Raw genomic sequence first — 13,567 nt, 5'->3', positions numbered from 1 at the left:
AGGCGCATGTAGTTCAGAAAGTTTTAATTGTATTCTTTCATTAGTTTCTTTAACTTGGTTCATTTGTTCAACTATCTTGTCTATAAGCGTGGACTGTTGGCATAGTTTCTCTTCGAGTTGTTCATTAGTTTGACTCACTTCGCGCAGTGCACTGCGTAACTTGAGCACATCGTCTCCATTATTAACTGGAGACTGAGTGTGGTGTGTGGAACATGAAAATACTATTATCAATGAATGATTCATGGCAAGAAGAAATAAAGCTTACTGGTGAAAGTGGGCGGGAACTTGACTTTCCAGATTCTCGGATAACTCTGGACTCATCAACTAAAATATTCTGCTGCCATTCTTGCCTTCGTCGTCCAGCTGAACAATGACTTGCACGTTCCTAGGCTCGTGTCTCAACTCTAACAGTCTTCCTTCAATTAGTTGTTGGGTTTCTGTCACCTAAGCTCCACTCGGTAAGTCCAGTAGTGTAACTAATTCAAATATTTGGTCAGCAACTATCCTCTTAGAGTTCAAGGGATAAGTTTTCCCTGTCAGAAACATGGTTCCAGCGTCCTCCACTATTTCCACAGCTCCTGAGTGCGGTTTGGAGTAGTTGCCTCCCTCGGCCATAGCCAAATTAGCTCTCAAATTAGAGTTTCTTCGAGTTACAACTTTAAAATTAGTTCAGGGCTCAGTAGGACCTCCAATGTCGCAGCGTGGGCTGCTTTTAACGGCACTTGTCAACATAGCAATAACAGCACAACCGACTTTATTTCGTGTCTAAGTAGTAACTAACGAATATACACGCATGCGTACAATAAAGTGATATGATTGGCTACAGTTCATGTTAGTTATAAATATCCTGAGTTAGTATATGTCAGTGTTACATAGGTATAATATTATTGAGCCTTATTATATATACTAGGTTACTGAGTCATTTCATTATTCATTACACTGGTTAAATCTGCTACACCTAGCTGACATTTCCTTAACCTTCCAGTCCAAGGTCCCTCCTGTACTGGCAGTGGGGATGAGTCAACTTTACTTGGCTTGACTTGTTCCCTTAGTTTAGTCTGAGCAGGTAGTCATTTTGAATTATCTGGTGGCCAAAACTGATTGTTCAAAATTTCATTGGGGCACCTCCTTAGATAATCTATGGCTACCAACGGTAAATCTGATTCTGGCCTATCCACTCTTTGGATATTAGCCTTGTTGTCTCCCAGTTTAACAACTCTGTAAGGTCCATGGTAAGCTTGAGTTCAGTATTTTCAGCAGGCTTCAATAAAAACATTTGTTCTCCGACTGAAAAGTTAGTTGCTCTGGCATATTGATCATATTCCAGTTTCTGCTTCTTCTGTGCTCTCTTGATACGTGTCCTGGCAAGGTCCCATGCTTCTGCTAGTTTCTCAGTTATATAGATACCATACTCGCACAAATCAACTTGTGACCTTGCCTTAGCCGGGATTAGTGCAGCTTCAGCGGGCAACCTGGGATCATGACCATAGGGCAATTAAAAAGGTGATTCACTTGTTCTGATAACATAGCTAACAAGACAGTTAGCTAGCTATGACTACTTACCTGTATAGTAGGTGCAGTCTGCACACTATTTTTTTTTGCCGTTGATGTACTTCCGGAAAAAGTTTAGGTGCTACAGATAATCGTAGAATCGCTTGATTAACCACTGGCGAGACTGCTGGCTGTGGTTCAGTGAGAAAAGATATACGCAGAGCTGATCTTGCACAGAGAATGTTTCCATTCGCTTCATTTCCTTTGCGGATGACTACTGCACTGGCTATGAATTAAATAAATCTCCACCCTCCGTTTTAAATGGAAGAACCAGTCTCTCTGGTATGTGGGGGGCAACAAGTTAAGCATCTATATATCTTTTTGCCTAATGCAAATTTTTAAACACCAAATATTCTGCTCGCCAAAGTTTCTGCTTATACGATATTGCATGCTTACTACTGTAAGGTTTGCACAAACACGGGGAATTCTTGCTGTTTTGGCCACATATTTTATTTTGATAATTATTTGTCATATAGAGTAATTGTTCAGTAGAATTACTTACACACACTGCATGCAAATATGGTCATTTTACAGATGTAGCACAATAAGCCATGTGTAGTTTCTATGTTCTATTAGAGTATTTGTCCACACTGTACAGTAATGATGAAATGTTATCCTTTACAATAGTAGGACAGTAACTACACATAACTGTGACATCACAATAACACAATAATGTCTTGTTAGTTCTAATCATCTAACAGAACACACACTAGTGCTGAGTGATAATATCGATAGTTCAATACTCGTGATCAAAAATATTATTATTGCGATATAATAATTAGAGCTAACGGTCATGATATTGCTGTAGGGTTCTAAGAACATTGTTACCAAGTTTATTTAACTATTTTGTAACTTAGGTTTGCTATTCTGCGAATGTGTTTGGTTGCAAGGCTATAACAAAGTGTGTGTTTTTATCGGCTGCCCATGCAATTAGTCAATTGGTTTGTGAAAGGTCTAGAATCCCACTAAAATTGCTGCTTGAGAAGCTGGCTTAGCTGTTTTAGTTTAACTGCTTTTCATGAAACAGTTATTAGCAACAATTATAGAATTATTGACCACCCGTGTTATTAATTACCAAATTGATGAGCTTACAAAAATAATAATCTATATGAAAGTGTTAATCATGCTTAATGTGGTGTTTATTTGTGCATTGAATACTTGATTTAAAATCATCACTCCACCAAAGTAATTATTGTGATATTATCGTTAGAGATGTACCGATAATTGGATCGGTGATCGGATCGGCTACCGATATAGCAATTTCTACCGTATCAGTAATTGGCACAAATGCTCTGTGAACCGATATCGCTACCGATAGTTTGCATGGCAAATGTGAGTACCAGCAAAGCAATGAAAAGCCTTTTTACTCAATAGAAACAAATAGAAAGTCTCTCTATACTATTTCATAAAAACGCTAAGCCATTATGAGAAGCCATATGACTGTGCATGTAAGTAGAATATTCTTACTCAAATCTTCTGAAAACGGTAGGTGTTACACTTTAAGAATAAAGAACTGCACCACAGGAAAGCTGAACTGATAATCTGTGTATAGTAGCCATCTTGAAAACTAATCAAAACACGGAGTAATCCTGACAAGGGAGCATGTATTAAAATATTTGCAATGTCTGGGTTGTGTATTAGAGGCAACACCACCATAGGTAACCAGGTATTGCTGTGCCTTATAGTTACATCACTTCTGTTTTCTCTAAAAAATCATTAGAATAATATGCATCATGCAGTAGCTACACCTGTAGTTCTATTTGATTTACATTTTACAGAATATACGATAATCGGATCGTTATAATCGGTATCGGCTCTTTTAGGTACAGATTAATCGGATATTGGTACAACAGAAAAATCATTATCGGTACACCTCTAATTATCGTATCGTCAATGTCTATCGTGATAGTGAATTTTGTACTATTGCTCAGCACTAACACATACCAGTGAGCAATACTGAAATATACACCGATTAGCTTGAACTTGTATGTGTGTGACCTGTTCCCATATTTTTGAATTCCTTCTTACATTTTCAGATAGTCAAAGGAATAATCAAGTGAACTTTCATCTGTAGAAACTGATATAAAGCAGCTAAATGATAACATACAGAAAGATCAGTTTGTACAGTGCAATGGAGTACAAATGCTTAAACTACAGATACAGTACACCTTCACACTATAAAGAGACAAATCCATTACTGGGTAAATTGTGTTTTAAAGGTCCTTCTAACAACCAGGACTAAGGCTATGTGTGAAAATGGCCATAGTGATCCACACGTTCAATGAGATGTAAACTAATTCTCATAAATTTGTTGCTAGGTGTTTGGTGTTAATGAGATGATACCAAACTTTTCTATCATTAGCACATTCCATGCCTGCGTCTGTAAGGTTTACACAAACGCGGGATGTTCTTAATTGTAGATCTGGTCATATATGCATGTCATTTTAGTAATGTCATATTGAATAATTGTTCATTGGAATAACATAATTACACTTTACACACACTGCATGTAAACAAGGCCACTTTACAAATGTAACACATGTCAATTAGGTATGTAGCTTCTATCATTAGTGTATGTTCTATTAGAGTATTTGTCCACACTGTACAGTAATGATGAAATGTTATCCTTTACAATAGTAGGACAGTAACTACACATAACTGTGACATCACAATAACACAATAATGTGTTGATAATGTTGATGATGTATTCGTATTAACCAGTCTTTTAATTAAATACCTGGGAGACAGATGATGTAAAACTTTAAACGCCTGCACAGCAGTATTAAAACGCCGCCTCTGTGCTAATGTTAACTTGACATAAGAAGAGCAAGCTGAAATACCTTTCAAAAAATGAGAATGTATGCGTTCCAGATGCTTTGTAAGTAGCACGGATGTAGGTGTCCAAACAGCATCACAATAATCAAATACTGGTAACACAAATGCCTGATACAATTGACACAATAAGTAATCTGGCAGTGGCTTCAACGATTCAAGGCAAACAATTTGTATCTAGCTTTCTTCAAAACATAACTAACTTGAGCCTTCCATGTCAAATGCTGATCTATAATCACTCCAAGATAACGAGTGGTAGTAACACAAGTAATAGTCTTACCATTAAGCAAGAGAGACACGCAACAATTTCGCGGCTTCTGCCAGGATCCCAGCAACATTATAACAGATTTTGTAACATTCAGTTGTAGTCTATTAGCTTGTAACCAGCTTTGAACTCGAAAGAGATCTGACTGAAGATCATTCTGAACATTTTGTAGTTTTGTATGTATATCATGATATAAAACTAACTGTAACATTTGCAAGGCAAACATGTACATACTCCTCATTGTAAGTGAAAATTTAAGATGGATGGATGTATACCACAAGTAAAAGCTACTCATGTTTACAAGGTTTTAAATGTACTGCTATGCAGTTGAGACAAGTGGCTGGCATTTTATACAAACCTTAAAACGTCACAGTTTACTTTGGAGTTGGCATGTGTCCACCACTAAACCATCAATACATAACTAATGCCAAATACCTTAATTATATCTGGCCTCCCCCACATCATTATGCCACATCATGATATCTGATTGGTTATATAACTACCATGGTATATTAATACTATCATATATCGGCAGCACTAGTGTGGTTTCCATTAAGGTAGCGTGTTGCCTCAGTTGCATATAGACATTTGGTCCCATTTGGTCATCGTTTACTGCTGGGTTTTGGATAAACGCCAGGTTTTAAATGAACATCCAGGTAGTCATAATTTCTAGTATCGTTCAGCTCTGAAATAATTCTGTGGCATCTAAATATGCTGCTGAAAGAACATGTTGATATGGAAAATTAACACCTTGATATGGTTTTGTTGCATGGATGAAGAAGACAAGCAACCTGATTGAAGATAAAAGAAAAGACAAGGAGCAGAGAGCCTACACTCATCAGAACCCCAAAAGGCACATCCCACTGGTCATTTTGTTATTGTGGCGTAAAATGGTGGCAATGCACTGGTTTGTTTGACCTCTAGGCTTGCAAATGTGGTCAGGCAGGTAGTAAGGCCAACTAAATTTTGAGTTTTGGCAATTTTTAAAAATATCTTTATCCGGTCATTGGTAAGTGTTTTCTTGTTTTCAATGCTGTATTTCATGTTAGATGGACTAATATTATTCCGCAAAAGTGATTTTTGTCACATAATGTTTCTCTACGATGATTTTTAAAGGCAGTTGGCAGCATGCGTCACTTTGGGACAATCCCTACTTAAACAGTACTACCATACTGTTTGATTATTCTGCAAAGGTGATTTTTGTCATGTAATATTTCTCTAGGGTGATTGTTAAAGGTGGCAATATTGGCTGCGCGCATCACTTTGGAGAGATTCCTACATAAACAGTACTATACCGTACTGTTTGATAAGCATACTTATACACCTTACTAGTTTGGTATAATTGGAGCACAGTAGTCCATCTTTGACAATGACTTGTTCAAACTATTATATTCTAAATAGTGCTCACCATTATGTTCAATTGTGGCAACCAGATTTTGTCATGCCACCAGATTCGAGCATAGATTCTACTATCTATGATTCTATGATTCGAGTTTAGCCACTGTGGACAGTAAGAATTAGACTAGTACTGTTTAGTAGTTAGGTTTTGTTTACTCAAACTGTCCATTAGCTGCTTTTTTTTCACTTGAGAGAATCATGGGCGATTGAGTGGTCACGCGTGCTGAGCACTACATGATGAGAGTCAAACAGCGAATGCAGGTTAGTGCTATAGCCCATAACGTACTAGCTTTCAACATCTTAGGTGGCTGAGGTACTGTACAGTCAATTGCACGTATATTTGAACATTGTGCAGTGCGTGAATTGTCTGGCCTACCTACAAGATCTGCGCAGTCATGCAAACAGTCCTAAAGAAGTTCAAATTCATAAAAAAAAAGAATAGCAAGTGTCCCGTAACATTTCTGTCACACCTGTGCATGAAATGAAACGATTTTTTTACCATACGCAATCTTCAAACACATGTGCAATCGACCTTAGAGGGAACATCACCACAGCATTCGGCTTTGTCACCCACAATCAATGTTAGAAACCTGGCCTTCATAAGAGGTGCAGCTGTCTTGTGAGACTCTCCCCACCTATTAGCCGAGTGGTACAAAGCAGTTATACAACGTGCACTTGTGCTTTGCCTGTATAAATGCACTCATGCCTGTTGTATAAATGTTATTTACTCAGTAAATAAAAGTTAACAGAATATTATACAGTGTAAGACATAGGGGTAGTGGAGGACGTGCCTTTTAGGGTTCTGATGAGTGTAGGCCCCCTGTGCCTTGTCTTTTCTTTTATCTTCAATCAGGCTGCTTGTCTTCTTCATCCAACGAAACCATATCAAGGTGTTAATTTTCCGTATCAACACGTTCTTTCAGCAGCAATTGGCTACATCCATTCTCCAGGCAAGGAAGAACGGCTGTAGCCGATTGCTCGGAGTTTAAATATATAAATCAAATCAAATCTAATCAGGACAATGGGTCACATGCACCATGCATCGTTTATTAGTACAGTACGCATGCGCATACCACACGTTGCACTGGTGAAATTATTAGAGACAAGTATTGTATCCTTCATCATCTCAAAATTTTCACTCACGATTATTGTGATCCTAAAACATTGCGATTATCACGATTATTGTCAGCTCTCATGTTCTTTTCATTGGCAAAAGTAGTATACAACTACAAAAATGGTTAATAGAGTTAAACAGTACTAGCAGTGCACAATACAGTAGCACACAATACAGTAGGTAGTTCCAGCAGGTAGAATATTTCTCCGCAGGCTCATAGACCTTAGCTGCAAAGTGTCATGCATGCACCACTGCCTACACCTATGCACAGACGCATACCTAGACCATAGATAGAATAACGCTTACCAGGATTGGAAACGGAAGTATTCTACATCATCGTTTGTGTACAAATCCCCAATGTTACATCACAGCCTTTGATGTTATCCGTGTTTCGCCTTACTGCGTTGGTACAGATAACTCACTTTCTGTATGAAGTTCACTTCAGCTACTTCACTACGAGGTTGTATTACACACTAATGAAACCGTTAGACTGCAATATACTGAGGTAAAATGTTTCTGCTGGTTGTAACTTTCATTTTTAAACCGTGTCGGTCAAAAGCACGGGTCGGACTCGATGAAATTTTTGCTTGTATCTTTTTCACTAGTAAGTATTTAAACTAATTTGTACACCGAGTGCATGTCTCATGGCCATAACTAATAAGTAGAGCCTACTTTATCCAGTGAAACTGCTCTGCTTTGTAGTAAGATGTACCAAAGTAAGCGAAACACGGATCCCACGTGCACCCACTTCCGTTTCTAATCCTGGTAAGCATTATTGTATCTATGCCTAGACCTAGATTGGTAGCTAGCCTTCGTCCCCATCTGGAAGGCACATCATATATCCTGGAAAGCGCTTGGTCCACCTCTCTGTCTATGTCTCTGTTTACAGATGCATCGGGCAACCTTAGCTGGGGGGGCCTATTGGTCTGGACATTGGATTCAGTCACACTGGTCAGGTGACCAAGTAGACAGTGGCACAGTCTGGAAGGAACTATTTGCTATAGCTTCTGCAGTGAACACCTGGGACCACCATTGGCCTAAAAAGAGGTCTTGGTCCATTGCGATAATCAGGCTGTAGTAGAAATTTGGAAGAAAAGCACCACTAACTGCCCAGAAATCATTTCCCTTTTCCACATGCTCTATTTTTGTGCAGCACAATATAACATACACGTGATTGTTACTCATATAGCAGGCACAGATAACTGCATTGCTGATGCTCTCTCTTGCTTTCAGGTCCACCATTTTCACCAACTTGCTCCAAGAGCAGCCACCAATCCCAATACCATCCGTGCATGGCCGATCCAGTTCTTGAGGGATTGCTCAGCCACTATCAATCCTTAGGGGTTGCTCCATCCACAAGCAAAATGTATCAAGGAGGAGTGAGAGCTCTTCAGCAATTCTGCAACTGATACACAGTTGCAGCCTTTCCAGTTTCACCACTTACCTTGCATTATTTTTGCTGTTATATGGCATGCCAGGTGTCATACAAAACTATCAAGGTATACCTTGCAGGCATACACCTGGGTCACATAAAGAGAGGCTTTGAGGATCCCACGGAGGATGAACTGCTCCACCTATTGTGCACTGGCATCAAACGATCACAAGGTGTATCATCGCACACTTGCCTACCAATAACCATCACTGTGCTTCAGACACTGAAGTCACAACTTAGTCTGAATCCTTCATTCTCCCCCCTGGAGAAGTGTCTACTCTGGGCAGCCTTCATGCTAGAATTTTATGGATTCCTGAGAGATAGCGAATTTGCAACTCCAAATCTGACTTGACGGCACATACAGCTTGATACACTGTGCTGATAGAGCAGTCTAAAACTGATCCTTTTAGACATGGCCATACCATTGTTATTCATGCTAGTGGTACATCCACATACCCGCACTTCAACTTTATGTTTCAGCAATTCTACCACTCCAAGATGATTCACCAGTGTTCAAGGGTGGCAGATTTCTCCCATTAGTTAGGCAGCACCTGACAAATACCATTCGCCACCTTTTACTGAAAACTAAGTACAGTCATCATCAATATTCCAGCCACAGTTTCAGAAGAGGTGCAGCAACCACTGCCGCTGCAGCAGGGATACCAGATTGGTTAATCAAGATATTAGGAAGATGGAGTAGTAACGCATACCAAGTATATATACACTCCTTTCCAGCAATGATACAGTCTGTACCTGCACTCCTAGCTCACGCCAACATCTCTAATACAGACAAGGCAGCCACTGCACAATAATATCCACTAATATGGTATGTTGACTGATGGTGCTTATATATGCTGATTGTATGTGTACTGCTCGATATGCTCATTGTATGTGTACTACTCGACATGCTCACTGTATGTGTATGCTTGACATGCTCAATGTATGTGTGCTGCTAGGCAAACACTGAGAAAACAACAACAGTGAACCACACGTTCAGTGTGAACTAAACACTTGTGTCTTCTTGGGAACACTGACACAAAACTATCTTCTTACTTTGGTGAACATGAGATAATACTAAGCTTTTTATCAATAGCACGTTCCTTGCATAAGACTTGTTAAAAACAAACACAGGAATTCTTGCAGACCTGGTCAGATATGTCATTTTGGTAATTCAGGTATTTGTTCATTGGAATAACATAACTACATTTCACACACGCTGCATGTAAACACGGACATTTTACAGACTTAGCACATGTCAATGAGGTGCACGTATGTTCTATTAGAGTATTTGTCCACACTGTACAGTAATGATGAAATGTTATCCTTCACAATAGTAGGACAGTAACTACACATAACTGTGACATCACAATAACACAATAATGTCTTGATAATCTTGATCATCTATTAGACTATGGCACACACAGTATGCTTTGAAGTTTAGTCATTGATGAGGTATTTAAAATCCAATAGATACCCATGGGTAGGTATCTAAACTGGTTAGATACCCATGGGTAGGTATCTAAACTGGTTAGATACCTGTGGCAAAACTTTTTGTCACGTGTGTCACATGCTTTGCTGGATTCCAGTCACAACAGCCACCAGAAATTATTGCTAGAGTGTAAATAAAACATCGCTGGATCATAAAGATGATTGTATATATTCATATAGGAAGCCTACCAGTGTTATTTTAGCACTAATTTGATCAGGGAGCTGCCTTACTGACAGTGACCAGAGCTGTACGAGGCATAGTCTAAATTCAGTTATTGCACAAATCCACAGTATCTTTGCTATTTTGGAGACCTTCGGAATGGCACTTAATCACCTCAGGCTTCACCCTCGGTGCAGAGGCGTAGCCAGCCAATATTTGATGGTTGGGCACGACATCAACTTAGCTACATACACAAGAAACACGCTCACTTTCATGCGAGACATTATCAAAGAAAATTATGAAAAGTATATGCATACAAGGCCTACAGCTACCTATAGTATAGTGTAAGCAAAATTAATGCTGCTTGCATGCATGCAAACATTTACTAGCTATATATATTATGCTATTCTATTAAACTTGTAGGGCAGGCATTTACCGACGATTGTCGTAGCCGAACATCACGTGACATCAAACTGCTGAACTTACAAGAACCAACAATGTAAACAGTTCATCACGTAATATCCTAGCAGTGCAGGATTATGTAGTGTTGGCTATTGATTACAGTCCCACTCTGTCACTTATTTACTACATTTAGAGAGCAAATTGTTAGAGAAAATGTCCATGCTACTATATCGGATCGGCTTTGTTTATCGGCTTGATAATATTAGGTTTTCGGAATATTGGCTAAAAGTCATATCGGTGCACTTCTAATATTTACTACAATCAACTGGTAGTATAGCTTACAGACCAACCATTACAGCGATATGTAATGCTTTTTCAAGTAAACGCCACATGGCCCCAAATGAAGGCCGGGGCACTAATTTATGAACTATAATGAGTCTTATCACAAATATCAGCATACCAAGAAAGCTTCGTCCCAGACTTATAGCAGCCAATGTACATTTGCATGAATCTGGTGTAAACCACAACTTGGTTAATCAGTACAAATTGTGCACATGACACTTGACCTTTTCTCCATTTCCAGCTCCAATGATTTACATATGCCATTATTGTTATCTAGAAGTAGTACGTTTTACCGTTTTCTTTCATCAGCAGTAAGTTAGGCTATATGGTACTTTCCGTATCAAAAAAATATGCTTGACAAGTCCACTGAAACGAAATATTTTGCTGCCAGCACCATCCACACTGAATCCTACTGACAATTATTACTCACTGTGACTTGGAGATACAGTACCACGACTATAGTGTACCACGCTTTGACTCCATTTTAAATTCCGAATTTAAACGCACCAAGAAATGTGGCACGTGCGTCTACATGAAGTGTAATTATAGGGACTTCACAAGAGATTTTCCGCGTAATGGATCATCCCTTCTTCGAAGTTATGGTTCAACAAATGAGGTACACGTTTACGCTTTACAGTATTAAAATAGCGTTGTTTTGTGTGCTGCTGTGAATCCTCGCGTGAATCTTAAGCTATTTGTGATGGTTGGGCAAAAGTTTGTGATGGTTGGGCAAATGCCCGCCCATGCCCACCCTTGGCTACGCCCCTGCCTCAGTGATTATTGTGCCATTCCTCAGGTCTCTAAAATAGAAAAGATACCTAGATTTATAACCTATACTTAGTGACTGGTAACTAGCTAGTATCCAATAGTTTACTAGTGTAGTGTAAAAACATCACATGATCCAATATGTTGTGAAATATTAGAATTGTGTAATGTGATGTAGTCATATAACTGTTGTATTCCCACAGGTTGGTCGAACACCTCTATACTATGCTGTAGTGATAAGTAGTGAGGATCTGGTGAAGTTCCTAGTTGAGAAGGGAGCTAATGTCAATTTTGTGGACCAGGTGAGCTAATGTATTATGTGATAAGATGTAGTGTATGAATTGTATGGCTTTAGCAACTAATCTAATAATAGTAACAGATTGTTGTGTTGTTAACATGTTGTTGTGTTAGTTCTGATCATCTAACAGAACACACACCAGTGAACAACACTGAAATGTGCACCAGTTGGGATGAACTTGTATGTGATCTGTTTACGTATTTTTGAATTAATGGAATAAATCATTTGAAGTTTTAGCCATAAAAGCTAAAACTTTTTGCAGCCACAGCACTGCAAATGTATAACATACAGAATGATTGATTTGTACAGTGATAATGGGGAACACAAACTACAAAAGTTTAAATTACAAATACAGTACTTATATGTTACACCATCACACTATAAAGGGACAAATCCATCACTAGGTAAGTTGAGGTCCTTCCTACAACCAGGGCTAAGGCAATCACTGAGAAAACAACAATAGTGAACCACACGTTCAGTGTGAACTAAACACTTGTGTCTTCTTGGGAGCACTGACACGAAACGAAGATGAACTCTTCTTACTTTGGTAACACAAGATAATACCAAGCTTTTTATCATTAGTATGTTCGTTGCTTAAGGCTTATTAAAAACAAACAGGAATTCTTGTAGATATGTCATTTTGGTAATTCATGCATTTGTTCATCGGAATAACATAACTATACTTTACATACGCTGCATGTAAATATGGTCATTTTACAGACTTAGCACATGTCAATCTAGTGTGTGTGTTCTATTAGAGTATTTGTCGACACTGTACAGTAATGATGAAATGTTATCCTTCACAATAGTAGGACAGTAACTACACATAACTGTGACATCACAATAACACAATAATATCTTGATAATGTTGATGATGTATTAGTGACTGGTAACTAGCTAGTATCCAATAGTTTACTAGTGTAGTGTAAAAACATCACATGATCCAATATGTTGTGAAATATTAGAATTGTGTGATGTGATGTAGTCATATAACTGTTGTGTTCCCACAGTTGGGTCAAACACCTCTACACTGGGCTGTAGAGAGAGGTAGTGAGGATGTGGTGAAGTTCCTAGTTGAGAAGGGAGCTAATGTCAATGTTGTGGATCATGTGAGCTAATGTATTATGTGATAAGATGTAGTGTATGAATTGTATGGCTTTAGCAACTAACCTAATAATAGTAACAGATTGTTGTGTTGTTAACATGTCGTTGTGTTAGTTCTGATCATCTAACAGAACACACACCAGTGAACAACACTGAAATGTACACTGATTGGGTTGAACTTGTATGTGATCTGTTTGTGTATTTTTAAATTAATGAAATTAATCACATAGTGATTTAATTTGATTTAATTTGCCATACATTAGCCTCAATAGTAGGAGTGCAATTAATCCCAAATCACATGGCCTTGTTTCTGTAATTGCACTGTAAAGTAGCCAATAAAATAACAGAATAACAGAAGCCTTTTAAGTGCATCAAGAAAGTGATATAATGAATAGCCAATCAAAGAAGCTGATAAT

At 38.4% G+C, this 13,567-nt stretch overlaps 1 protein-coding gene across 1 annotated transcript in view; it reads left to right on the top strand.

The window, feature by feature from the left end:
• The window catches only part of LOC136268485 (uncharacterized), a 51,702-nt gene that overhangs the window by 14,767 nt on the left and 23,368 nt on the right, over positions 1-13,567 (top strand). The window contains exons 2-3 of the mRNA XM_066063841.1: positions 11,953-12,051; positions 13,058-13,156. Coding sequence (XP_065919913.1) covers positions 11,953-12,051; positions 13,058-13,156 — 198 coding nt within the window. The remainder of the gene's footprint in view (positions 1-11,952; positions 12,052-13,057; positions 13,157-13,567) is intronic.

Source organism: Dysidea avara, chromosome 10, assembly GCF_963678975.1.
Source record: "Dysidea avara chromosome 10, odDysAvar1.4, whole genome shotgun sequence".
Lineage (NCBI taxonomy): Eukaryota > Metazoa > Porifera > Demospongiae > Dictyoceratida > Dysideidae > Dysidea > Dysidea avara.
The sequence above is the reverse complement of the archived record's forward strand: the minus strand, read 5'-3'. Positions and strand labels throughout refer to the sequence as shown.